Source organism: Drosophila suzukii (assembly GCF_043229965.1).
Source record: "Drosophila suzukii chromosome 2 unlocalized genomic scaffold, CBGP_Dsuzu_IsoJpt1.0 scf_2c, whole genome shotgun sequence".
Taxonomy (NCBI): Eukaryota; Metazoa; Arthropoda; class Insecta; order Diptera; family Drosophilidae; genus Drosophila; species Drosophila suzukii.
This window is the reverse complement of record NW_027255896.1, coordinates 19,993,835-20,021,662: the sequence shown is the minus strand read 5'-3', so window position 1 is coordinate 20,021,662 and position 27,828 is coordinate 19,993,835. Positions and strand designations below refer to the sequence as shown.

At 42.2% G+C, this 27,828-nt stretch overlaps 1 protein-coding gene across 13 annotated transcripts in view; it reads right to left on the bottom strand.

Annotated features, from left to right (window-relative positions):
* LOC139354032 (transmembrane protein 65-like) overlaps positions 1-27,828 on the bottom strand; it is a 90,135-nt gene that overhangs the window by 48,618 nt on the left and 13,689 nt on the right. For 2 of the 13 annotated variants that reach the window (XR_011605133.1, XM_070998273.1), the window contains exon 2: positions 10,886-10,974. The exons of the other annotated variants lie outside the window; for them this stretch is intronic. Coding sequence is in view for 1 of the 2 variants with exons in the window: in XM_070998273.1 (XP_070854374.1) it covers positions 10,886-10,974 (89 nt within the window). In the remaining variant the exon portion in view is untranslated. The remainder of the gene's footprint in view (positions 1-10,885; positions 10,975-27,828) is intronic. 13 annotated transcript variants of the gene reach the window in all.

Genomic DNA, 27,828 nt, shown 5'->3' with positions numbered 1-27,828 from the left:
CCCACCAATCATCACAGCTGCGGACAACTGCTGCTCCTCCTCGATTAGCTTGCCCGTTAGTTTGGAGAGGTGGCACTGTGCGATCCCCGCTCGCCTCTCTGCGGCTGAGATCGCTGGCCATTTCCCGATCGTTGGCAGCAATCGACGCTCCTGACACCCACCTTGCCGCATATCCAGCAAAACAGCAGCCGCTGGTTTCGACATCCTCTAGCCCAGTGTCCGTTCCCACCGCATTTCCGACAGGCCTCCTGCGGGTCTGTGATATGGGTGGCCTCTTGTGGCCTCTGTGTGTTGCTTGGCGGCCTCCACAAGGTATTGTTTGGCTGTCTCTGTTGCTGTGGGGGTGGTGCCCAATGGCCTCCGCGTGGTGCGTCTGTTGCCTGCTGTCGTCTGGCTTGGTGTGGTGGTGACCATTGATCGTTTCCTCGTGTGTCCTGGTTATCTTCCTCCTCGCATCTCCTGCATGTCACCTGTGTTGGTGACGCCGACTTTGTCTTTGAGAACTTGTTCTCCTGTGCGAAGACTTCCCGTTCCTTTTCAAGTTCTTCGTACTCATCGGCTAGGATCATTAGCGTGTCCAGGTCCGACACTTTGTATGCTCTTAAGAACATTCGTAAGCTTGGGGTGCAGTTCTCTTTAATGACCCTTAACGTCTCTTTCGTAGAATAGTTAAGTGGCCTTACCATCGTCTGCATGTCGATCATATAGTCCTTGAACGACTCGCTGAAGCCTTGCTTCCTTTGCCGGACCTAGTCCGCCAGCCTGGTGAAGAAATCTCTTGGCAGGAAATATGTGTGGAAACTTTCAATGAATTCTGCCCAAGTTCTCCACTGCTTATTGTTGGCGATGAACCATTTCAAAGCCCTTCCTTTTAGCAACTCCGGCATCGCTCGAGGGATCATATCGAGCTCCAAACCGTACGTGTTGGTGGACCATTCTACTTGCTCCAGGAACTCGAATGGTTTTTCCGCCCCGGCGAACCTGAACGACCATTCACGGACTTGTTTAGCGACCTTTGCATAGTCCGACTGGCTTGGTCTCGGGGTTAGCGCTGCTGCTTTCTTTTCTTGGCTTGATTCTCTCTTGTGGGCCTCTTTTTGCATGTTGTCAATGCTCAGGCTTGCCACCAAGTTGTCCCCTTCAGCGTTCGTTAGCGTAATGCTTGGGCCGGCTCTGTCGTAGTATGTTGCCTCCAGCTCGGCCCAGATGTCGACGAGTTGTGGATCATTCTCTGTTTCGGAGTAGTATTCCGATAGTGCCTTCCTCATGTCGTCTAGCCTGCCCTCCAGGGCGACATTAAGCCTCTGTGCGACATGGGCGAAGTCTTCCTTCTTGAGGCGGTAAATCCACTTCTTTCACATTTTTACTGTGCTGTTCTCACTGTTGGGCCAATCACGTTGGGCGCCAGATGTAACGAACTGATTTTGTGTGTCTGCTCGCTACGAGATTCGTGCGGCTAGCTCAGAAGATTGTGTGTTCGTCCCACCAAATTTATATGACGTGACTGCCCCGTAGATCAGTGAGAAAACAATGGGTTCAAATGGCAACAGTGGGATTTATTCTCGTGGTATGGGTACAGCGGGTGTGTGGCTATGCTGGCTTCTGTATCTCCTTGTTCTGGTTCCGCCGGCTGCTGGTGCTCCTCCTTCTGGCTTGTCGACGCGTTGACTCGGCTTCCGCTTGGCTCCTGGGTCTCGGGACGCTCGTAGTGGCCGCCTCTGTTCACTCGCCGACGCGCTGCCTCGGGGTCGCTTGTTGCGCCTTAGACCCGCAGAGAGTTCGGCCTTATGGGCTTAGGGAAGCGTCACCGTTCTCAGACTAGGGTGAACAAGCCTTGCTCTCCAGGCTGACGCCTTTCGAGGCAATACCTGTCCCTTGCTCTGTCCCGGACGGTCCCGCTAGGTTCTTGCTCAGTTCGCGCTGACAGTCAAGGCTGCCGCCCGGAGGCTGTCTAGCGGTTCACTTCGCTTTACGCCTAGCGCAGACGAACGTTCCACCCGGCTTCACCCTAATGCGTGACGTCCGCGACGCTCCTGCGCTCCCCAATGAGCTCCGCGCGGCGATGGTAACGTGGCTGCCGGAAATGTCTGCTGGCGTCGCTGCCGATGTCCTCTGCGCTGTCTTCTGACCAGTATCTCGTTGTTCTGGCGCTCGGGGAGCTGGGCGGTCGCTGCTCGGGAACTTCGCCGGTAATCGCAGGGCTCTCCAGGCTGCCGCCTCTTGAAACCGCAAATCGATCTACCGCTCGTCCGTCACGCCAGGTCCTGCTTGGTCGGGCAAGGTACGCTGGGTCGCAGACAACTTTCCTCCCCAAGCTGACGGCTCTTCGTCGTAGGACTCTTTTGCTTGTCTCTGACAGACCCGCCGGGCGACTCGCCAGGGTGTGGTCGTGACAAAGTTAGAAAACAAACGCCTTGACTTAGCCGCGTGATGCCTTTCAGAACTCAGCCACCTGTGTCTCAATTCGGAGATTCCTGATGTCCTAATCCCGAACGTCTCGACGTGGCGATCTTGCTCCTTGTATGCTTCCCACGGCGCTGCTTCCGACGACTCGCTTGGTTGTAGCTCCCTTGTAAATTATTTGCTTGACTGACTGTTTATTTGGTACTTTAATTGATCTTGAAGGTTTGACTCCTCGTGATCGACTGATCCAGCTGCCAGCGCTCTGCGGCCTTATATAGGGCCTCCAAGCACCGTTATTCCCCTTTTGCGCACGGCCCGCTGGATCTCTCCACTCTGGGTCCAAAGTCCGTGCCTCATGGATGACCCACTTCTCCTTCACGTACCGCTTTCAATCGATGCTCCGCCCACTGCTGCAGTCCCGCTGATTCCCGGGCCGCTTGTGGCACGCCTGTGTGCCGCTCCACTGCCGAGATGTGGCACTTCCTCTCCCGGTCCAAAATTCACGGGAGAGTCCAAAGTCCGGTGGAGTTCCGTTATCCCCTTTTGCATACGGCACTCTTGCTCTGCCCGCGAAGTCTCCATTCTCTCTCGATCTCCATCCTTGATTGGTCTCCAAACTCTCTCGCTCTCCTTCGTTGGCCTCCAAACTCTCTCGATCTCCACCCTTGGTCTCCAAACTCTCTCGCTCTCTCCTTCATTGGTCTCCAAACTCTCTCGCTCTCCTTCGTTGGTCTCCAAACTCTCTCGATCTCCACTTTTGGTCTCCAAACTCTCTCGTTCTCCTCGCCGCGCCGTTACTACGCGAATTCGCCGCGTATCTGGTAAGCGGCCGGCCATCTGCTGCTGCTTCTATTTGAGGGGAGTTATTCAACTCCTCACAACACATAACAAAATCAAGCAAAAGTCAAAATTATGCTCCAATTGGTCGACTGTTGAACATACTACCGACAAAGAAAAATGCTCCAACAACAAATTCTGCATCAACTGTAGAAATTACGTAAACGACGAACACAACCACAGCCCAATACACAAATCATGTCCAGCCTTTATTAAACAAAAAGAAACTACAACAATTAAAGTCACTGAGAAAGTCGATTTTAAGGAAGCTATAAAAATATACCATTCCAGTCATATCCACAAACCCACATCATACGCAAAGATAGCTGCTAACCAAAAAACAACCAGTACTCAAAACCAAAATAACGAAAACTCCGCAGACGATAAATCCCAAAACCAGCAACGACCTATACAGAACTACGATGTCATCTTAAGCGACGAATTGGAACCCTCTACATCCAGGACAACGACACACCGCCGGCCCGTACCGAATGCGAAAGTGGCGACGAAGACGTGGAGGTCGACCGAATTAAGGCCTACATCCAAATGATAACCAATAAAGACGTTTCAGAATCAGACCGTAAGCTCAAACGCCAGAATAAAGAAAAATCAATAGTATCTAAGTCCCTTAAGGCCAAAGACAAGACCGAAAAATCCATTATTAACACTAAGAATCTAAAACACTAGTAGAACTTAAGTTAAAAGATTTACTCTGCATCCTAGATATTAGCCTGCTTATAAACTACATACATTTACAACTTAATCTAAAACCCTACATGCCTAAAGTAATTTTCCTTCAAGAAAACCACATTCACTCCCTCCATAAGATCCCTGTACCACCAAACTTCACAATAACATAAAAAACTCACATGGTGGAGTAGCAATGCTAGCCCACAACTCCATGCAATACGACCGTCTTACAATGAACCACGATTTCGATGCAGTAGGCATAGTCCTACATTCCAAAATTAAAAAACCGTCTGATAACAACCTATATCCCATCTGATAAAAGTTTTCAGCTTAATAACTTTGTTGACATGTTTGGAAACCCTAACGAGAACACGATAATAACAGGGGACTTCAACACTTGGCATCAAAGCTGGGGGTCGCCTACAAACAATAGAAAAGGATGTTATATTCAAATATATCACAGAATCAAATTTACTCACTCTTAACGACGGAGAAAGAAAGCAGTCCATTGGTGGAATACAAACCTTGAAGAACTCAAAATCAACAAAAACACAGCTTGGAATCAGCTAAAACGACTGAGAATATAATACACTTCAAGAAAACCAAGGCCCTTTTTAGAAGACATTTAAAATAATCAAAAAAGATAGCTCTACAAACTTTTACATAGGAAATTAGCCCAAACTCTACGACTGCTAGAATGTGGTCAAACATTAATACTTTTTGTGGCAGGAAGGTAAAACATGACATTCACTGCATTTCCTCTCCAAATGAGTCATCCCGAAACATAACTGGCAAATCGGAAATCGCTCAAACCTTTGCAAGCTACTGGTCAGAACAAGCAGCCGACGAGAATTTTAACACAGTTTTTGAACAGAAAAAACACTTGAAGGTCGTTAATGTCCGCAGTTACAGACAAACCTCAATTTGGACAAGCATGGTTGATTAATGCTCATAAGTCGTTGGGTATCCTTTGAAGGAACGATGAAGATGAGATTTTACCGCTTCGACGTTAGTCTCCCAGAGTCCTCCGAAGTTTGGTCTGTGTGGTGGGTTAAAATGTCACTGAATAAAGCGCTTTGTGAGTTCTGGGACAACAATCTCGTTGATTCCTTGGCGGAACTCCTTGTTCCACAAATATAGGGATTTATCTGCAGTTATACAATTTGTGCCGCTGTCGCTGTAGACGTGCCGCACGATAAACCATGGGAGTGCCCAGAAAAAATGTTCTGCTGTTAGTCCTGTCATCAGCTCTAAATGGACACCTTTACTTGCTAGGCAGATGAATACGGCAATGTAAGCCTTGTATGTGGTGTGTCTTCGAAACCTCGAAGCCTTTAAGTCGATTGATCCTGTGTAATCCAAGCATGTGGCATTTACTCTTAGAGCTTTCTTGCCATTAATAATCCAAAGCTGTTGCTGGGTGATCGCACGAGTAAACTGCACTACCCCATGCATGGTATTTAGATGAACATATTTAACAGCAAGGTCCGTGAAATGATTAGATAAGACGATGGGCGTGAGGTGTTGAGTGGTGAGCCGCAAGGCGTTTCGAAGTCCCCGCACTTGGGGGATCCTATGACTTAGTCACAGTTGGCTTCGCTTGTTAGATTTCGAAACTGACTATTTTTCTGGACAGCTCCCTAGCGAATACTTCCTTTTGGACTACGCGAACCACCGTATTTACAGCCTTCGAAAATCAGTCTGGACCACTCACCAAAGTTTATGCTGCGCTAGCCGCAGCTGCAGGATTGCCCTGGGTAGACAAATGACCCCACTGTAAAGCAAAGATGATCTCGTGGATACTGCCATTCCGATTTGCTACAAAAGTCTTCCCCCATATATCCAGGGAAGCACGATCATGGCGTCTGACCAGTAGTGTACTGCGACAGGCATCTGCGGGACATGCAGCTGTTGCTGGATCCATGTGGCGAGTTTGGTTGCGAGAATTACTACTGATAGTTCCACTCTTGGTATTGTGAGAGGTTTGGTTGGTGTAACCCTACTGCGACCTGCGACTAAGTGTGTGTGCGTTGTTCCAGAAGTGTTCCATATGCTGCATACACGAGGGACGATCCATTGCCGAACATATGCAATTGGAGTGAGACCACTTTGCTTAAGTCGAACCCGAACCAACGTGGAATGCGAATGTGTTGCACGTTTGGAAGCACAATCAACTGCACAGAAAGTTCCATCAGTTTGCTGAATACAGAAATTCCATTTAGTCCTTAAGGAGAATCTTTGAAATGACTAGAGCTGTGCCACTGTAGATAATAAAGATACATTCGAAAGTGTGGGATTGATCCAGAAATTGATTTTGAATCCATAGACGTCAGGGTCTGGCTGCCAGTATAATCCAAGCGTTTTAATGCTATCTTTGCTATCCTTTTCAAAGATAGAATAAATTATAAATTGAATATGGAGAGCAATACAATGATTGACGGGCGATAAATATATATCATAGCGCGATCGGGAGTCGTAAGCGTACGGTAATGACCGCATATTTTAGAGGTGATGCCGTTGGTCAGAGAGGGACCCTGATCTGGAACCGATAGGACTCCATAAGAAATCGATTACAGGATTGTTGCAATCACTAATGTAAAGTAAAGAACGTAACAACTTCAGAAAAACGCCCCTACAGGAACAATAAACAGTTTTTTAGAAGAAAACGCGGCAGTAACGTACCTGATTTTTCTGGATCTATAAAAATTCTGATTTGGGTAGGGTTTATACCTTTTACCCATGCTTACGTCAAAAAGGGCGTTTAGTTTCAGGAGGCAGTGTCGAGCGGCAGTTTTATCCAGATGACATAACCTTGAATGTATTTTCTTAGGCTTTTAGGTCCAACTTCATTTTTTCATTTAAAAACTGTAAATGGCGTTATACTTGTAGGATAGAGGATGACAGTCCCTGGGACAAAACTTTCACCGAAGCTAGCGTTTGTCAAGTTTAAAAAAACTTACATGATCTGTTCGGAATTATGTTAGTCTTTTGTAAACTCTTGGATCCTTTGGGTCTTAGGGCTAAGTACAACATATATTTATCGGAAGATTTACTCCATTTATTACAAATGCCCTTAAACTGTGACATTACTGATAAAATTATGGAGAGTGTATAACAAATGCCTAATAAGCATTGAATATTTTGTATTGTCTATTGGTGGAACATCTCTTAAAAAAAAATGGTCTTCCTCAACCAAGTATTGCTGAAACCGAGTTTGAAGAAAATAATATAGATTATCTTAGAGAAGTAACCTCATTTTTTCCAGAACATCTTCATGGGAGGGAAGAACTCTACGTTCCGTATTTGTTATGTTGTTGTTGCCGTTGAAGTTTGTTTTTGCCGTTTAGCTTTTTGATTTTTGTTTTATGTTCTAATATTATTTTGTTGTTTTTTTAATTCTTTTCCCAGGAACTAATAATCATTGCCAGTATTCTCGAAAGTTTGTTTTTAGCATTTGGCTTTAAAAATGCGATACTCGTGCGCAAATATCTGAAAATATGCTAAATGTCTTAAGTAGAGACTTCAAAAATATGAGCCGGATGTTGGTAAATTTCAAAAACAAATATCGTACACTTGTAAGAAGCACGAATTCTTTTGGCAAAACGCTAAGCGAAATAAATATGATGATTGTTTGGTTTCGAAAGGAATAAATACATTTCCTAAATAATAATTAAAGAAATTTGATTTATCTTTTTATTAAATGTCAATTAAAAAAACACGAATATTTAATGATACGTACTTTTATTAACTCAAAAATATCAAATAAATTGTTGTCCAGCTATGATCAAATTCTGTGTGCTAAGCAAAAAAGCTATCCGGATAATGTTATTATCAGCGAATCGCATGCAAAAGATGAACTTCAAAGCTTATTGGATCAGACTGAGACACTCATATTATTATTAACGATATTAATGATGAACATGTGATTTTATTTGGAAAATGGGGATTTCATGGTAGCACGGGTCATTTTGGGTCAAGACGATGCTGTCTGTTAGGTGGCATGAACGCCAAAAATTTCGCAATGCGGCTCCAATCAGCTAAAGTAAAAAGTTAAGCAATTCGCTGGTAAATTTTACCGGGCACTGAAGAAATAAGCGGTGAATTTGAATCCACAAGCTGACCCTAGCAGAATCCAGAAATGAGTTTATTCTTTAAAACAAGGGGAAATGTGTACCTAGATGGGAACACTTAGGTTCACAAACTGAGAACCCAGCTCTAGCTAACGGTATAAAAAATAGAAACTCATCTACGATCCGTCTAATACCCACTATTGTCAACCCGAAAAGAATCCTCGTTTCAACAGTCGCAGTAAAGGATAAAGAATTCTTGATTCGGAAGCGTAGTCTCGGATAAAGGATCAAAAAAGAATCAAGTATCTAAAGCGGACGGTAACACCGCCAACGTGATCAACAATATTGAAGTGGTAGACCGCATAGTGAAAATTGTGAAAGTCTACAACGTGCTGTGCCTGATCGCCTTATCCATGTGGGTCCTGATAATCCTCCGAGTACTGCAAATGTATAAAAGATCCGTACAGCATCGCGGGGACCACGGTCACGAGCTCGAGATATTCGTGACCGTCACCACCAATTAGCCCTAGAGGAGCCGAATAGAAAGTTGAAAAACAATTACCAAAAGAATTTGACAATTGAAAGCAATAACCTAAGCGATTAGCAAATTAATGCAGAAAAGCCATCGCGTAAGAAACTTGCGCTGCGTACAAGGCTACGGTATCTAAATCCGCGTACGGAATATCCGCGTTCATATTTATTTGAAGTTTTTGGGCGGTTTGTGGGCGCGGCAAACTTTTTTTTGGATTAATCGATAGGTATTGATAAGAGCAATACATTTCAGTTAAAATTTTTATTCTAGCATCAAAACTGTAGGAGCCATCGTTTTGGGCGGTTTGTGGGCGTTAGAGTGGACGTGGCACCCTGCTGAAACAAACTTGCGCTGCGCAAGAAGCTCAGAAATCTGCATGCCAAATCCCAATAGCCTAGCTCTAATAGTTTCCGAAATCTCAGCGTTCATACGGACACACGGACATGTCTAGATCGACTCGGCTTGTGATCCTGATCAAGAATATATATACTTTGAGGGGTCGGAAACTCTTCCGACGAATATATACCCTTTTACTCTACGAGTAATACGATTATATTAACATAGCCGCCAGCAACAAATTGTACCCGCAAGTGCAACCTTAGGCATGCCATGGCGTCAACACTACAAAGTTCACCCGAATGCTCCGCTACGGTGGTCTTTCCCCATTCTGTCCATATATATTCTTAGTGTGATTTTTAATTTATTTGTTTCTGTGCTATAGACGAAATGTGAAAGAATTTTACAATTCACCAATAGAAAAATTTACCAGTCCAATTAATTGTACCAATATTTTATTTTAAGAGAAAGTGCACAAATATATATACATATATATATATATAAACCTAATGTTCTTACAATCCCCAACAACCCGAACTTCGAGATCTCATTTGTTTGCATATTTATTTATATTTATGTTTATATAAATATTTATATACTAGCAGGTTCGGCATCAGCTTAATTATCTTTTAGTCTTAACTAGCTTATAATCCTCTAATTTTGACTAGCTTTTATCTTTGGTACTTAAACTAAATTAAAAACATTCCTCATTTCCACACAACCATAGAGGTAGAGGTTCAATACTTTACAATTTCAGCAAGACGTTTTTAAAAACGATATTTTTGGATTTTTCGACTAATGCTAGTTAACAATTAAATTAAATTTATTAATAATATTGTAGCCAAAAGGGGTGTTTCAAGACCCTTCCAGAGGCTATAATAATTTTAGTTAGAAGTTTGCAACGCAGTGAAGGAGACGCTTCCGACCCCATAGAGCATATATATTCTTGATCAGCTTCACGAGATGACTCGATCTAGCTATGTCCGTCTGTCCGATTCTACGCATGTGGGAGATACATATATAAGCAGTTTGGAAGCCGTGTGGAGAATACTTGCTTTTCCTATGCACCAACGATTTCCAACAGTTTTGCATTTGTCTGTGCTTTTAGAAAATGGCCAGCGAGTGTACTTTAATCCACACGATCTTAATCAACTATACAATACACTCTTTCAAATACTACACTTAAATGATGAATTCGCCAGAATTTTTCTATATGATGGAACATCAACAATATAAAGTTTTTTAGAAAAAAACGCGGCATTAACCTACTAAAAATTTTTTAGTTAAAAAGGATTCTGCTGTGCCCAGGGTTTATAGCATACGAGGTCCTACCTCATTTTTATATTTAAAAACCGTAAATGGCGTAATACTCGTATACAGCACGGGCTCACTTAGGCACAAGGGCTTTCTTGAGGAAGTCAAGGGGTATTTGAGATACACTTATTAGGGAATTTATTTATTGAATAAGCTCGGCGCGTAACAAATTACCTAGAGTTTGGGATATAATTCGTGAGCCAAAGGGAAAAGAGAGTTGGACGGTAGAGCGCCGGAGGAAATTTTTTAGCGGACAGAACCTACCTCAATATGGACACAGAAGCGGCCTCCCTTATGCTAAAACTTTGGAGCGCACCAATGATCGCGTAGCTGCCGTAAAGGGAACCCGAAACCCAGAGCGAGTGTTTTTTTGTGTTGCAAAAATTCGCAGCCCGACTAAAGATCAATTTTCCGTATGTGGGTGGGGGAAAAACCATGTGGAGTTAACCTCAAATTGCCGCCAATTGCCGACTTTTGTAAAAGTTTCATCCCGAAAGCTTCAAAACTGAGAGACTAGTCTGCGTAGAAGCGACTCGTTTAGTGACAAAAATCAATATGTGGGCAAACGTCGGATTTTTGTATTCTTAGCTATACCGCGGAATCTGTAGGTGATGGAACACAAGTTTGTATGGGACTTTTACTCAGAAGGATCAAATTATCATGAAAAACTAGTAATGGTTCATGGAAAATTTTGGCTGTGTACCTGTGTTATTTTCCCATTAATATTCCATTCTTTCCTTTGGCTGCTATATGATATAGACGTCCGATTTTCTATATATTTTATTGGTAATTCTGAAATATAAAACAAATGCTATTTACCGGAAAAGAAGTGAATTTGATCAAAAATATCAAAGGTATAATTATTTTGCTATTATTTACCGATCATTTCTATGGCAGCTATATGATATAGACGATCAATCCCTTCTAAAAATATGAAACTATTAAAAAGTCCAGGCCCCATCCGACCAAGCAAATCCGACGTAAAAAAGATTCTTAGGAGAGTAAACGGAAATCTAATAGGGACAGGCCTTATTATTCTGACATTTAATACACACGTTCTCCCTGAACATATTATGATGTGCTACCAAAGAACTGCAGCAGTTCAAGAATACTTCCGTTTACCAACCAGATGCAACAACTGCTTCGAATATGTCCACGTTCAACAAATATGTAAGTCAAATAAAATTTGCTACAACTGCGGAGATAGCTATCACCTCGACCCTAATAATCTTGAAAAATGCATAAGCCCTCAAAAATGCACTAACTGTAAACAAGACCAAACCCAAGACCCACACAACTCTGTCAATAGAAGATGCCCTACATCTAAAACCCAAAAATAACTCATTGCCATCAAAACTACCAAAAAATAAGTCAACAGAACAGCAATCTCAATCCTTAAGAAACGTAACACAAACACCACCCCGCTTCCATACTCAACAGCCACTAAAAACATATCTCAAACTCATTAAACGCTGCACTTCGACAAAACCCAGGACCTCAACACCTCAAAGGTCTCAATTCCACGCAACAAGCTTCAAAAACCTCCAGAACTCTAACATCATATGATGATCTTAAAACATCTAATGCCACTTAACTTCCAGCAAACTCCCCCCTAACCCAGTACAAATCTCTACTTTAAAGCGCATTCCCGCATAGCTCAAAGCTGCAAAACAAAAATTCGGATAAAAGAAACTAAAACAAACGCAAACAAACATGGAGACGCCTCGAGCGACTCTTGCGACATGGAAAACAACTAAACTACATAACTCCCCCCTCACTTAGCTAGTTACATGCTAACAAATATTGCAATGGCATACTAAGGGTATAGAAATAATTACCTAGAATTATAAAGACTTATTAAAAAACGAAACCCGCAGAACCCCTTACAAGAAACCCACATATCCATCCCCATACCCATAAACTTCTCTATATTCTGCAGCCACAATACAAACGCATTTGGTGGCACAACCATCCCTCCATTTCTCACACAGCACCAACTGAACTCTGACCTTGAAGCAATAGGCAATATGATATGATAGCGAACACTTCCCCATCTTGATTTCTATGTTCCCAAAAACCTCATCCCCTCCATATTTAGCCAAACCAACATTTAACTTCAAGAAAGCAGTGTGAGGAGTTGAATAACTCCCCACAAATATAAGCAGCAGCAGCAGCAGATGGGCGGCCGCTTACCAGATACGCGGCGAATTCGCGAAGTAACGCCGCAGCGAGGAGAGGATGAAGAACGAGAGAGTTTGGAGACCAAGGATGGAGAGCGAGAGAGGTTGGAGACCAAAGATGGAGATCGAGAGAGTTTGGAGACAAAGGATGGAGATCGAGAGAGTTTGGAGACTAAGGATGGAGATCCAGAGAGTTTGGAGACCAAGGAGCGGATAAGGAGAGAGTGGAGACTTGCCGGACAGAGCAAGAGTGACATGTCGGGATAATGGGACTCCACCGTACTTTAGACTCTCCCGTGAACTTTGGACCGGGAGAAGAAGTGCCACATCTCGGGTGTGGAGCGGCACACAGGCTTGCCACAAGCATCACGGGAATCAGCGGGACGGCAGCAGTGGGCAGAACATCGCTTGGAAGCGGTACGTGAAGGATAAGTGGGTCAACCAGGAGTTACGGACTTTGGACCCGGAGTGGAGAGATCCAGCGGGCCGTACGCAAAAGGGAAATAACGGAAATAAGGAAAACGGAAATAAGGCCGCAGAGCGCTGGCAGCTGGATCAGTCGATCACGGGGAGTCAAACCTTTAAGATCAGTTAAAGTACCAAGTGAACAGTCAGTCAAGCAAGTAATCTACGAGGGAGCTACAACCAAGCGAGTCGTCGGAAGCAGCGCCGTGGGAAGCATACAAGGAGCAAGATCGCCACGTCGAGACGTTCGGGATTAGGACATCAGGAATCTCCGAATTGAGACACAGGTGGCTGAGTTCTGAAAGGCATCACGCGGCTAAGTCAAGGCGTTTGTTTTCTAACTTTGTCACGACCACACCCTGGCGAGTCGGCCGGCGGGTCTGTCAGAGACAAGCAAAAGAGTCCTACGACGAAGAGCCGTCAGCTTGGGGAGGAAAGTTGTCTGCGACCCAGCGTACCTTGCCCGACCAAGCAGGACCTGGCGTGACGGACGAGCGGTAGATCGATTTGCGGTTTCAAGAGGCGGCAGCCTGGAGAGCCCTGCGATTACCGGCGAAGTTCCCGAGCAGCGACCGCCCAGCTCCCCGAGCGCCAGAACAACGAGATACTGGTCAGAAGACAGCGCAGAGGACATCGGCAGCGACGCCAGCAGACATTTCCGGCAGCCACGTTACCATCGCCGCGCGGAGCTCATTGGGGAGCGCAGGAGCGTCGCGGACGTCACGCATTAGGGTGAAGCCGGGTGGAACGTTCGTCTGCGCTAGGCGTAAAGCGAAGTGAACTGCTAGGCAGCAAGAACATAGCGGGACCGTCCGGGACAGAGCAAGGGACAGGCATTGCCTCGAAAGGCGTTGGCCTGGAGAGCAATGCTTGTTCACCCTAGTCTGAGAACGGTGACGCTTCCGTAAGCCCACAAGGCCGAACCCTATGCGAGTCCAAGGCGCGACAAGCGATCCCGAGGCAGCGCGTCGACAAGCGAGCAGAGGCGGCCACTACGAGCGTCCCGAGACACAGGAGCCAGCGGCTGTCGACGTACTAATACCAAGAGAATAAATCCCACTGTTACCATTTGAACCCTTTGTTTTCTCACTGATCTACGGGGCAGTCACATCTTATAAATTTGGTGGGACGAACACACACTCTTCTGAGCTAGCCGCACAAATCTCGTAGCGAGCAGACAACAGAATCAGTTCGTTTCAGCAGACTGGCAACTTTACTTTACCAAGCACAAAGCAGCAACAGCAATGTAATTGTTTACATTACAGAAGCCGCTCTCATTAAAAAAACTCTTAGCCAATCTGCCCATACATCTATCTTTCAAAATACAACTTGTTCCCTAAACCACACCGTTCCCTGGTGGAACCAGAAACTTACACACAAAACACTAAAAGGAAATTACTTAAATTGAACATTAACACTATAAACATCCTTGAATTTAAAAAAGCAAATTCTATATACAGAAGAGCAATTAAAGTAGCCAAAATAACTCCTTGAACAACTTTACTTCTGAAATTAACCCAAAATCCGACCCATCGAGAATGTGGCCAAACAAAAAACATAACCATGCTAAACACAACCCCCTAACCCAAACCACATCTACATGCCCATCTGAAATAGCCAACATCTTCGGCGACCTATGGTCAAAAGAAGCTTAAGATATCATCTTCTCCGATTCATTTAGGACAAATAAACTTCTTATGAATACTTATATAAATTAACATCCCTTTCAATCAGCCAATCAAATAGAAAACGACATTTCTTTCCTTAACTCCCTAAAAGGCTCCAACCCTGGCAAGGAACGCATGTACTATTCCATGACCAAAACGCAAACCTCCTTTCAAATAAGAATTCTAAATCTCTTTAATAATATTATAGATTCCCACATCCTTAAAGCCTACAAAGTCGGCTTCATCCTTCCCATCCTCAAACCACGAAAACCGCAAGTCGAACCTAAAGCATACAGACCAATTTCCTAACCTCATGTATTGCCAAAGTCTTAGATACAATTATCTCCAAAAGGTTGTGGTGATTTGTTACCACAAACAAACTCATTCACGGTTTGTTCTAAACAGTCTGCTACAGGTAGACCACCTAGCAACAAGATCCCTCTCCTTAAAGCGCCATCTGTCGATTATTTCCCTGGACTTTTCCAAGGTGTTTGACAAAATGGGAATCCACTCTATAATTCGATAACTCCAAGAATGACAGCTAGGTCCTCGAATCATCAAATATGTAGCCAATTTCAACAAATAGGAAAGTTTTTGTCAAAAACGGTCGAAATATGTGCAACTTAGCAACGGAATCTCGAACGGTTCTCCCATTTCCGAAATTCTTTTTCCAATCTGCTAGAATTCCCTATTAAAAATAATCGCCCGCCCGAGGCAAATCAATTCACTTCTTACGACAACGATTTTTACTTAATCATCTTTCACTTAAGACCTAAAAACCCCACAGTAGATCTCACTTCCCTCTTCCAAGAAATAACGCACTGGTGCTCCTACTCAGGAGCCTCCTATTCAGTCGAAAAATGCCAAAGCGTACACATCTATCGCAAACGCAATTGCAAATCCGAACCGGCTCCATAAACATACCAGAAACCAACAGCACAACTATCCTAGGCCTCACTCTAAACAATAGATATAACTGGTCCACACACATAAATAAATTAAAAACAAAACTCTCCAAGTCCCAATACATTTATCTTTCTCTTTTCTCTTTTAAATACGATACCAACACATCCACCCTTATCCAAATTATGAAATCCATCCTCATCTCCAACTTGACTACTGCTTGCCCATATATGGGAACGCTCTTAATCACCTTACTGAGGTTAAAAACAACACTACACGCCGCAGTCAGATCAGCACTAGGTGCTTTTAGGACTACACCAACTAACAACCTGGTAATAAAAACCAATATAAGCTCATTTGACACTCATTTGACTCTCCCCTTAAAACCCTTACTAAAGCCTCTAAAAAGAAATTTAAATATCTCAGCACAATAGACCGAATAATTGACTTTTGTAAGGAACTTCACTTTTACTTCACTTTACTTTACACCAATTAAAAATAAAATAAAACAAGGGAGAACGCTATAGTCGAGTACCTTGACTATCAGATACCTGTTACACAGCTAAAGGGACCAAATGGAAATGGAGATATGCAAGCAGTAACGCGAGATTGAAATGTGCCAACTACCCGCGATCTCAATATATGGTTATGTGGGCGGTGCACAGATTTAAGCGTTATGCGTGTTAGAGTGGGGGTGGCAAACTTTTTTTTGAATCAGTAGACGAGACCAATTCATATTAGTTAAAATTGTGACGTTTGGTCGGTTTGTGAGCGTTAGAATGGGCGTGGCAATCCTATTTTTAAATCAATCGATAAATATTGAGGAGACTAATACATTTCATTTAAAATTTTGTATCCAGCATGGAAATTGTGGGCGCCACAGATTTGGGCAGTTTGTGGGCGTTAGAGTGGGCGTGGCATTTTCGCGTGACAAACTTGCTCTGCGCTCAAGGCTACGGGATCTTAATCTGAAATCCCAATTCTCAATTCTTGATAGTTTCCGAGATATCCGCGTTCATATTTACGTTTTTTTGAAGTTTGTGGGCGTGGCAAACTTTTTTTTTGGGTCAATCGATAGGTATTAATGATAATTTCAGTTAAAGTTTATATTCTAGCATCAAAACTTTAGGAGCCACAGTTTTGGGCGGTTTGTGGGCGTTAGAGTGGGCGTGGCACATTGCTGAAACAAACTTGCGCTGCGCAGGAATCTCAGGAATCTGCATGCCTAATCCCAGTGTTGTAGCTCCTATGGTGTCCGAGATCTCAGCGTTCATACGGACAGATGGACATGGCTAGATCGACTTGGCTAGTGATCCTGATCAAGAATATATATACTTTATGGGGTCGGAAACGCTTCCTTCTGCCTGTTACATACTTTCCGACGAATCTAGTATACCTTTTTACTCTACGAGTAACGGGTATAACTACCACTATAAAAATTCGACATGGAAATTATAACTAAAGCTACCAACACTACACTATACTACAACTACAACTATAATAAAACAAGCACACCTCCTACAATCTATGAACAACTTTTCGAATACTTAAAAAACACTCTCCACTCCCACAATTTATTCGACACCGACAGCTCTATGGCAGGAATCCTCCCCCACTATTCATCCGCTCTCTCCAGTGAACTAATAGCCATCCACGAAGCCGTTAAAATTGCACTAAAAGCCCCAGGAAAAAAAGCTATCTGCTCTGATCCTCTTTCTGGCCTACAGTCCCTCATTAACTCCAACAACCACTCCGATTATGCCTCAACCATAAGAAATCTCGTAACAAACCACCTCCCAAAAATGAAACTAATTTGGATCCCCAGCCACACCGGCATAATAGAAAATGAGAACGCTGATAAAAGAGCTAGAGGCACATAAATATCCATTCACCTACACCCCAAACAACAATGCCAACGATATCTCACACTTCCTAGAAAACAACATCAAATCCAAACAAACTGACATGCACAACAGAGTCTCTACTTGGTATAAACAAATACTTCAATCTTCCCCGCAAACCATCTGTCACACTCTGGTTAGGATACACCAAACTTACAAATGCTCATAACATCGATAGATCCCTCCCCAACACATATCCGTTCTGTAACAACTCGACAATATACCTAAACCACAACACAGAAGAGATACGTTTAACTCGGAAAACCCCATTAACATCATTTCAAACCCTACCAACATCAACATTAACAAAAATCCTCTCCTTCCTTCGTAAAACAAATTTATCCCATACCATTTAAGAAGGCTGGCTCGATATAAAATAACCCATACGAGCCGAAAGCCTTAGTTGCTAGCGTTGTAATTTTTAAGTTAGCTCTGAGTTGTACACTGTAAGATAGCTTTAAATAAATAAATAAAAAACATTTCCAAGAATAAAAGTTAATATGCTAAAAAACACCACAGTTAGCATTTTTTAACGTTTTTTTTAAATAGTGTTTTGATCATTCCAATGGGAGCTATAGAGTATAAGTTAACACGGTCACCCAGCAACAGAAAAGTTACCAGGATGATCCCGATTATCCGGATGGGAATAATGCAAGGCCAGCGTCACCTGCGGATATTGCACAACGACGGTGCTATGGACAGCATAATCAGCTGGCAATGCACTGCGACGGAAGCAGCACACAATCGGCGGGCAATGCACCGCGACGCAGGAAGCGGCTGCAAATCAGAGCATAGGGCTAGCTTTTATTTTAAGAATTTATGTACTTAGCAGTTAGTTGAATTTTGGAAATAAATCGTGACGGTCATCGCCTCGCGAAACCAAAGTCTTCTCAATTTAATTGGCAACCAACACGTTCGTAAGACCCTCGAGCAGTTAAAAAAAATAAATAAATAAATTAATAAAAACAGTACCAACAAACCCCGAACCAACAGCAGCAGAAGTATTAATAACATAACATAATTAAATACGCCAACGTCGTCATACCAGGAACTGGCAGCAACAACATAAGAAAAATCAAGAAGAAGGAAACTACAACGAGCACCAGCAGCGGCAACATTTTAATTTAAAAAAAATTAAAATTAAGACCATGTAAGTAGTGTGTTTATTGATATTTTTCCGCGACTTATCTGACTCGAAATATTTAAAAAAAAAAGTGATTAAGAAATTTAAAAATAAAACAATCAGGGTATTCCCTAAACTGTTGAATTCCTGAATTGTTGAAAATTCAACAGGACATTTAAGCAACTAAGGGAACGACCCTAAAAGTTCCCTGTTGAACTTTCAATTTTAAGATGTCAGCTGTTTATCAGATTGTTAAATTGTCAGGCCGTGTTTACCAAAGATTATGTGTAAAATTACGGAAAATGCCGAGAATAAGCCAACTAAACTATTAGATCTCCTAACAGGGCAGCATCCTATCAGATATCCTTTACTTGCATATTTTATACGATTGCAATTCCTCCATGTTTACAAGTGACCAGAGTTACCCTCTTACTTTTAAGCCTAGTACTCAGATCGACAAAAACCGCGAGCTAACCATAGGAGTGAGCGAGAGGCAAATACGCGGCTAACGCTTTTCGTCGGGTCTGTTATTCAGCGCGGTACTCAGATGAGCTAAGGAAATACCAGAAAAAATACCTGATTTCGCGAGTGAATTTTCAATGAACGCCCATAATCTTTGGCGGTGTTCGTGCAAAGGCGATGTGGAAACTAAAAATTAAAAATGGAAGGAAAACCCCAAAATCGGATGCAGGACGTCAGTGCAGATGAAATAGGACCCCAAATCCAAGCTTATGCCCTTCTTTGTGGGATTTCACCGACAGGAAGGAATTCCACAAAAGGGGCAAATTCGCAGAATAGTTGAAGTGCTGGAGGAGATCTACTAGAGAATCCCAGTGGGAAGGAACATGCCGAGGGGAACTTCGATCTGTACACAGACATCCTGCCGGGCGCGTCCTCGCAAAGAAAGTAAAATCCACCAGCTACTTGGCAGCTTAAGCGGAGCTGTAAGACCCACTGGCTTCTAGAGGATGGAGGAAAATAGGGCGCCCGCTAAGGAACAGTTGGAGAAACCATAGCCAGCCACTGCCAGGATGATGGGCGACTTCCTGCAGCATCAGCGGATCAACCCGGTTCTCCCACTTCCTCAAGGTCCAACATGCCTATTGGTACTCGGAGCTGTACTGCGGTGGAGCGGTAAAGATGGCGAGGCGTCCGTGGGACGAGAAGGCAACTTTAAACTACTAATTTACATAATTGAAAATATTCGTTGAACATTCCAATTATTTTTATTTAAATTTCTTTGGGTACCAGCAGACTACTCCTTTTTAAATTTCTCCAATTGATTTGTTTTCCGTTTGGCAACAAACCCAGCTGCTTGACAGTAAGACCATGCTACATGCATTGCGGGTGAACTTTGAAAACTTCAGTCACACTACAAAGAATAAGATTTTACTAGGCTTTAGTCGAGAACAGCGACAACTCTGATTTTCAGCAATTCAACAAAATTTTCAACAGCCCCGAGGCTGTTGAATTGCTGAAATTTCTGAAAGTTGACTTTGTATGGAACAGCTAATTAACAGCTGACCAAAATTCAACCATTCAGCAATTCAACAGTTTAGGGAATACCCAGAATAATTTTTATAACATATTGCAAGAGTCTCAGACAAAATTTCGTAAAATTTTCGAGAAAGAAATTAAATACAAAAGGAACAAAATTCGTTGTGTTAAAGAAAACCTATGAGTGATAGTGAAATAGAAGACTTGCTAAAAGAATTCCGAAAGCTCAGAAGCGCGGAAGATTTGCAGGAAAATCCACACAGTTCAAATATGGCAATGACCAACGTGCAGTTAAAAGCCATTGTAGAAGCCGCAGTTGCAAGCGCACTCGCTACGCAAGAAAGAAGTTTCGAACAAAAATTACTAGACGTTCAGACACACCAGGTGTAGAAACATATAAGGAGGCCAAAATCAGAATAAGTATATCGTGTAGTGGGACCTTAGATATTATGAAGTCCCTGCCGGTCTTTAAGGGTAAAAATTAGACGTACGTCTCATGGAGAAAAGCGGCGCACACAGTATATAAAGTGTACGAAAAATACGACGGTAGTTCCAAACACTACAAGCTCTAAGAATACTAAAAAATAAAATAAAAGGTTCAGCCGATATGGTTCTTTCGACTTTCGACACACCTCTGAACTTCAAAGCCATAACAAACCGACTAGATTTTACATACGCAGACAAACGACCTGTATACTTAATAGAACACGAGAAGCCAACGCTTCGAGGAAACATGACTCTCTTGCAATACTATGACGAAGTGGAGAAAAAACTTACTCTGCTAATAAACAAGACAACTATGACCTACGACAATACCGTAGCAGCGTCAATGAACGAAAAATATAGAGCAGATGCGCTTCGCGTATTTATTTCGGGAACAAAAAAATCGCTAAGCGATGTTCTTTTTTCAGCTAGACCATCCGATCTTCCTTCCGCTCTAACTTTAGCACAAGAAGTAGAAGCTAATCACGAGCGATACATGTCGCAAGTAGTTGTGCCCGAAAACTGATACAAAAGGACAGAGAAAGAAAGACAATAACAGGTTCTAAGTCTAACCTGGAGGGTAAAAGCCAACATTTTAATAAAAGATCAAGACAGCCACTCAGACAGGATCCAGTCCAGCCAGTGGACGTCGATGGCTAATCTCGTTCTAGACAATCAACTCAAATTCTACAAAGTAGTCTGTTTCATAGACAAACCCAAAACAATCAGTGGCAGACCAATCAACAAAATATTCAACACAACGCTTATAGTAGCCATGGTCTGGCACATAAAAGACCCACTAATAGTAGCGCGACGTACACAGGACAGAAACATTAAAGAACAAACCATATGACGTTAGACAATGACCAATCTAAAGAAAACGATGACAAATACCCTACAGTAGCCGAGGAGGAAGTAGAAGACATAGATAATGACCTCGTAGAATATGACGAAATAAATTTATTAGGCATAACTCCCTGCTCCCTTTCATAGAAAGGGATATCTCAGGGAGAAAAATTAAACTTTTGATAGACACGGGGGCTTCCAAAAATTTTATAAAACCTATGAAAGAATTAAAAAACGTTATTTTCGTAAATAGGCCATTTTCTGTAATATCAATCCATGGGTACAACAAAATACATTTTAAACCTAATTAACACAACTACAACATTCTTCTTATTACCGAACTTAAAAACGTTTGACATAAAATATAAAAAGTGAATAACTAACCGCAGTTTGGAAGAAATTAAATTTTTTAAATGTGCAAACGGTAATTTTACAAAAAGTACCCCACGAAGTTATGGAAAAACTCCAGTCAATGTTAGAAAACCGCACGGGTGTATTTGCAGAGCCGAATGAGGCACTGCCTTACAACACTAATATCATTGGTACTATTGTAGGGGTGTGAAATTATTAGGAAAAGATTCTTGTATTTTTATACCCGTTACTCGTAGAGTAAAAGGGTATACTAGATTCGTCAAAAAGTATGTAACAGGCAGAAGGAAGCGTTTCCGACCCCATAAAGTATATATATTCTTGATCAGGATCACTAGCCGAGTCGATCTAGCCATGTCCGTCTGTCCGTCTGTCTGTCCGTCCGGATGAACGCTGAGATCTCGGAAGCTATGGAAGCTAGGCTATTGAGATTTGGCGTGCAGATTCCTGAGCTTCTTACGCAGCACAAGTTTGTTTCAGCAAAGTGCCACGCCCACTCTTACGCCCACAAACCGCCCAAAACTGTGGCTCCTACAGTTTTTATGCTAGAATAAAAATTTTAACTGAAATGTATTGGTCTCGTCAATACCTATCGATTGATCCAAAATTTTGCCTATCGAGTGACCCGAAAAAAAAATTGCCACGCCCCCTCTACACCTACACCCCAAACAACAATGCCAACGATATCTCACACTTCCTAGAAAACAACATCAAATCCAAACAAACTGACATGCACAACAGAGTCTCTACTTGGTATAAACAAATACTTCAATCTTCCCCGCAAACCATCTGTCACACTCTGGTTAGGATACACCAAACTTACAAATGCTCATAACATCGATAGATCCCTCCCCAACACATATCCGTTCTGTAACAACTCGACAATATACCTAAACCACAACACAGAAGAGATACGTTTAACTCGGAAAACCCCATTAACATCATTTCAAACCCTACCAACATCAACATTAACCAAAATCCTTTCCTTCCTTCGTAAAACAAATTTATCCCATACCATTTAAGAAGGCTGGCTCGATATAAAATAACCCATACGAGCCGAAAGCCTTAGTTGCTAGCGTTGTAATTTTTAAGTTAGCTCTGAGTTGTACACTGTAAGATAGCTTTATATAAATAAATAAAAAACATTTCCAAGAATAAAAGTTAATATGTTAAAAAACACCACAGTTAGCATTTTTTAACTTTTTTTTTTAAATAGTGTTTTGATCATTCCAATGGGAGCTATAGAGTATAAGTTAACACGGTCACCCAGCAACAGAAAAGTTACCAGGATGATCCCGATTATCCGGATGGGAATAATGCAAGGCCAGCGTCACCTGCGGATATTGCACAACGACGGTGCTATGGACAGCATAATCAGCTGGCAATGCACTGCGACGGAAGCAGCACACAATCGGCGGGCAATGCACCGCGACGCAGGAAGCGGCTGCAAATCAGAGCATAGGGCTAGCTTTTATTTTAAGAATTTATGTACTTAGCAGTTAGTTGAATTTTGGAAATAAATCGTGACGGTCATCGCCTCGCGAAACCAAAGTCTTCTCAATTTAATTGGCAACCAACACGTTCGTAAGACCCTCGAGCAGTTAAAAAAAATAAATAAATTAATTAATAAAAACAGTACCAACAAACCCCGAACCAACAGCAGCAGAAGTATTAATAACATAACATAATTAAATACGCCAACGTCGTCATACCAGGAACTGGCAGCAACAACATAAGAAAAATCAAGAAGAAGGAAACTACAACGAGCACCAGCAGCGGCAACATTTTAATTTAAAAAAAATTAAAATTAAGACCATGTAAGTAGTGCGTTTATTGATATTTTTCCGCGACTTATCTGACTCGAAATATTTAAAAAAAAAAGTGATTAAGAAATTTAAAAATAAAACAATTAGGGTATTCCCTAAACTGTTGAATTGCTGAATTGTTGAAAATTCAACAGGACATTTAAGCAACTAAGGGAACGACCCTAAAAGTTCCCTGTTGAACTTTCAATTTTAAGATGTCAGCTGTTTGTCAGATTGTTAAATTGTCAGGCCGTGTTTACCAAAGATTATGTGTAAAATTACGGAAAATGCCGAGAATAAGCCAACTAAACTATTAGATCTCCTAACAGGGCAGCATCCTATCAGATATCCTTTACTTGCATATTTTATACGATTGCAATTCCTCCATGTTTACAAGTGACCAGAGTTACCCTCTTACTTTTAAGCCTAGTACTCAGATCGACAAAAACCGCGAGCTAACCATAGGAGTGAGCGAGAGGCAAATACGCGGCTAACGCTTTTCGTCGGGTCTGTTATTCAGCGCGGTACTCAGATGAGCTAAGGAAATACCAGAAAAAATACCTGATTTCGCGAGTGAATTTTCAATGAACGCCCATAATCTTTGGCGGTGTTCGTGCAAAGGCGATGTGGAAACTAAAAATTAAAAATGGAAGGAAAACCCCAAAATCGGATGCAGGACGTCAGTGCAGATGAAATAGGACCCCAAATCCAAGCTTATGCCCTTCTTTGTGGGATTTCACCGACAGGAAGGAATTCCACAAAAGGGGCAAATTCGCAGAATAGTTGAAGTGCTGGAGGAGATCTACTAGAGAATCCCAGTGGGAAGGAACATGCCGAGGGGAACTTCGATCTGTACACAGACATCCTGCCGGGCGCGTCCTCGCAAAGAAAGTAAAATCCACCAGCTACTTGGCAGCTTAAGCGGAGCTGTAAGACCCACTGGCTTCTAGAGGATGGAGGAAAATAGGGCGCCCGCTAAGGAACAGTTGGAGAAACCATAGCCAGCCACTGCCAGGATGATGGGCGACTTCCTGCAGCATCAGCGGATCAACCCGGTTCTCCCACTTCCTCAAGGTCCAACATGCCTATTGGTACTCGGAGCTGTACTGCGGTGGAGCGGTAAAGATGGCGAGGCGTCCGTGGGACGAGAAGGCAACTTTAAACTACTAATTTACATAATTGAAAATATTCGTTGAACATTCCAATTATTTTTATTTAAATTTCTTTGGGTACCAGCAGACTACTCCTTTTTAAATTTCTCCAATTGATTTGTTTTCCGTTTGGCAACAAACCCAGCTGCTTGACAGTAAGACCATGCTACATGCATTGCGGGTGAACTTTGAAAACTTCAGTCACACTACAAAGAATAAGATTTTACTAGGCTTTAGTCGAGAACAGCGACAACTCTGATTTTCAGCAATTCAACAAAATTTTCAACAGCCCCGAGGCTGTTGAATTGCTGAAATTTCTGAAAGTTGACTTTGTATGGAACAGCTAATTAACAGCTGACCAAAATTCAACCATTCAGCAATTCAACAGTTTAGGGAATACCCAGAATAATTTTTATAACATATTGCAAGAGTCTCAGACAAAATTTCGTAAAAATTTCGAGAAAGAAATTAAATACAAAAGGAACAAAATTCGTTGTGTTAAAGAAAACCTATGAGTGATAGTGAAATAGAAGACTTGCTAAAAGAATTCCGAAAGCTCAGAAGCGCGGAAGATTTGCAGGAAAATCCACACAGTTCAAATATGGCAATGACCAACGTGCAGTTAAAAGCCATTGTAGAAGCCGCAGTTGCAAGCGCACTCGCTACGCAAGAAAGAAGTTTCGAACAAAAATTACTAGACGTTCAGACACACCAGGTGTAGAAACATATAAGGAGGCCAAAATCAGAATAAGTATATCGTGTAGTGGGACCTTAGATATTATGAAGTCCCTGCCGGTCTTTAAGGGTAAAAATTAGACGTACGTCTCATGGAGAAAAGCGGCGCACACAGTATATAAAGTGTACGAAAAATACGACGGTAGTTCCAAACACTACAAGCTCTAAGAATACTAAAAAATAAAATAAAAGGTTCAGCCGATATGGTTCTTTCGACTTTCGACACACCTCTGAACTTCAAAGCCATAACAAACCGACTAGATTTTACATACGCAGACAAACGACCTGTATACTTAATAGAACACGAGAAGCCAACGCTTCGAGGAAACATGACTCTCTTGCAATACTATGACGAAGTGGAGAAAAAACTTACTCTGCTAATAAACAAGACAACTATGACCTACGACAATACCGTAGCAGCGTCAATGAACGAAAAATATAGAGCAGATGCGCTTCGCGTATTTATTTCGGGAACAAAAAAATCGCTAAGCGATGTTCTTTTTTCAGCTAGACCATCCGATCTTCCTTCCGCTCTAACTTTAGCACAAGAAGTAGAAGCTAATCACGAGCGATACATGTCGCAAGTAGTTGTGCCCGAAAACTGATACAAAAGGACAGAGAAAGAAAGACAATAACAGGTTCTAAGTCTAACCTGGAGGGTAAAAGCCAACATTTTAATAAAAGATCAAGACAGCCACTCAGACAGGATCCAGTCCAGCCAGTGGACGTCGATGGCTAATCTCGTTCTAGACAATCAACTCAAATTCTACAAAGTAGTCTGTTTCATAGACAAACCCAAAACAATCAGTGGCAGACCAATCAACAAAATATTCAACACAACGCTTATAGTAGCCATGGTCTGGCACATAAAAGACCCACTAATAGTAGCGCGACGTACACAGGACAGAAACATTAAAGAACAAACCATATGACGTTAGACAATGACCAATCTAAAGAAAACGATGACAAATACCCTACAGTAGCCGAGGAGGAAGTAGAAGACATAGATAATGACCTCGTAGAATATGACGAAATAAATTTTTTAGGCATAACTCCCTGCTCCCTTTCATAGAAAGGGATATCTCAGGGAGAAAAATTAAACTTTTGATAGACACGGGGGCTTCCAAAAATTTTATAAAACCTATGAAAGAATTAAAAAACGTTATTTTCGTAAATAGGCCATTTTCTGTAATATCAATCCATGGGTACAACAAAATACATTTTAAACCTAATTAACACAACTACAACATTCTTCTTATTACCGAACTTAAAAACGTTTGACATAAAATATAAAAAGTGAATAACTAACCGCAGTTTGGAAGAAATTAAATTTTTTAAATGTGCAAACGGTAATTTTACAAAAAGTACCCCACGAAGTTATGGAAAAACTCCAGTCAATGTTAGAAAACCGCACGGGTGTATTTGCAGAGCCGAATGAGGCACTGCCTTACAACACTAATATCATTGGTACTATTGTAGGGGTGTGAAATTATTAGGAAAAGATTCTTGTATTTTTATACCCGTTACTCGTAGAGTAAAAGGGTATACTAGATTCGTCGGAAAGTATGTAACAGGCAGAAGGAAGCGTTTCCGACCCCATAAAGTATATATATTCTTGATCAGGATCACTAGCCGAGTCGATCTAGCCATGTCCGTCTGTCCGTCTGTCTGTCCGTCCGGATGAACGCTGAGATCTCGGAAACTATGGAAGCTAGGCTATTGAGATTTGGCGTGCAGATTCCTGAGCTTCTTACGCAGCACAAGTTTGTTTCAGCAATGTGCCACGCCCAATCTTACGCCCACAAACCGCCCAAAACTGTGGGTCCTACAGTTTTGATGCTAGAATAAAAATTTTAACTGAAATATATTGTTCCCATCAAAACCTATCGATTGACCCAAAAAAGTTTGCCACGCCTACTTTAACGCCCACAAACCGCGAAAACCTGTGACGCCCACAATTTTCATGCTAGATAAAAAATTTTAACTGAAATGTATTGGTCTCGTCAATACCTATCGATTGATCCAAAATTTTGCCACGCCCACTCTATTCTTTCTTCTCATCAATACCTATCGAGTGAATCGAAAAAAAAATTGCCACGCCCCCTCTAACGCCCACAAACCGCCCAAACCTGTGACGGCCACAGTTTTCATGCTAGATAAAAAATTTGAACTGAAATGTATTGGTCTCGTCAATACCTATCGATTGATCCAAAATTTTGCCACGCCCACTCTAACGCCCATAACGCTTAAATCTGTCTACCGCCGGTAGGTGGCGTATTTAAATCTCGATTTGCTGCTTGCATATCTCTATTTAGCTGAGTAACGGGTATCTGATAGTCGAGGTACTCGACTATAGCGTTCTTCCTTGTTTTTAAATATAAAATAGCGCTACTGGTTCCGCAACCTGGTGGCAGCCACACATCCTAGAAAATACTAAACGATAATTTCGTATTTTCTAACACTGCTTGTCAGAGGGCTTGCACCCGCCATTTGCGTTTTTTCGTTCTCTTATTTCTGATCT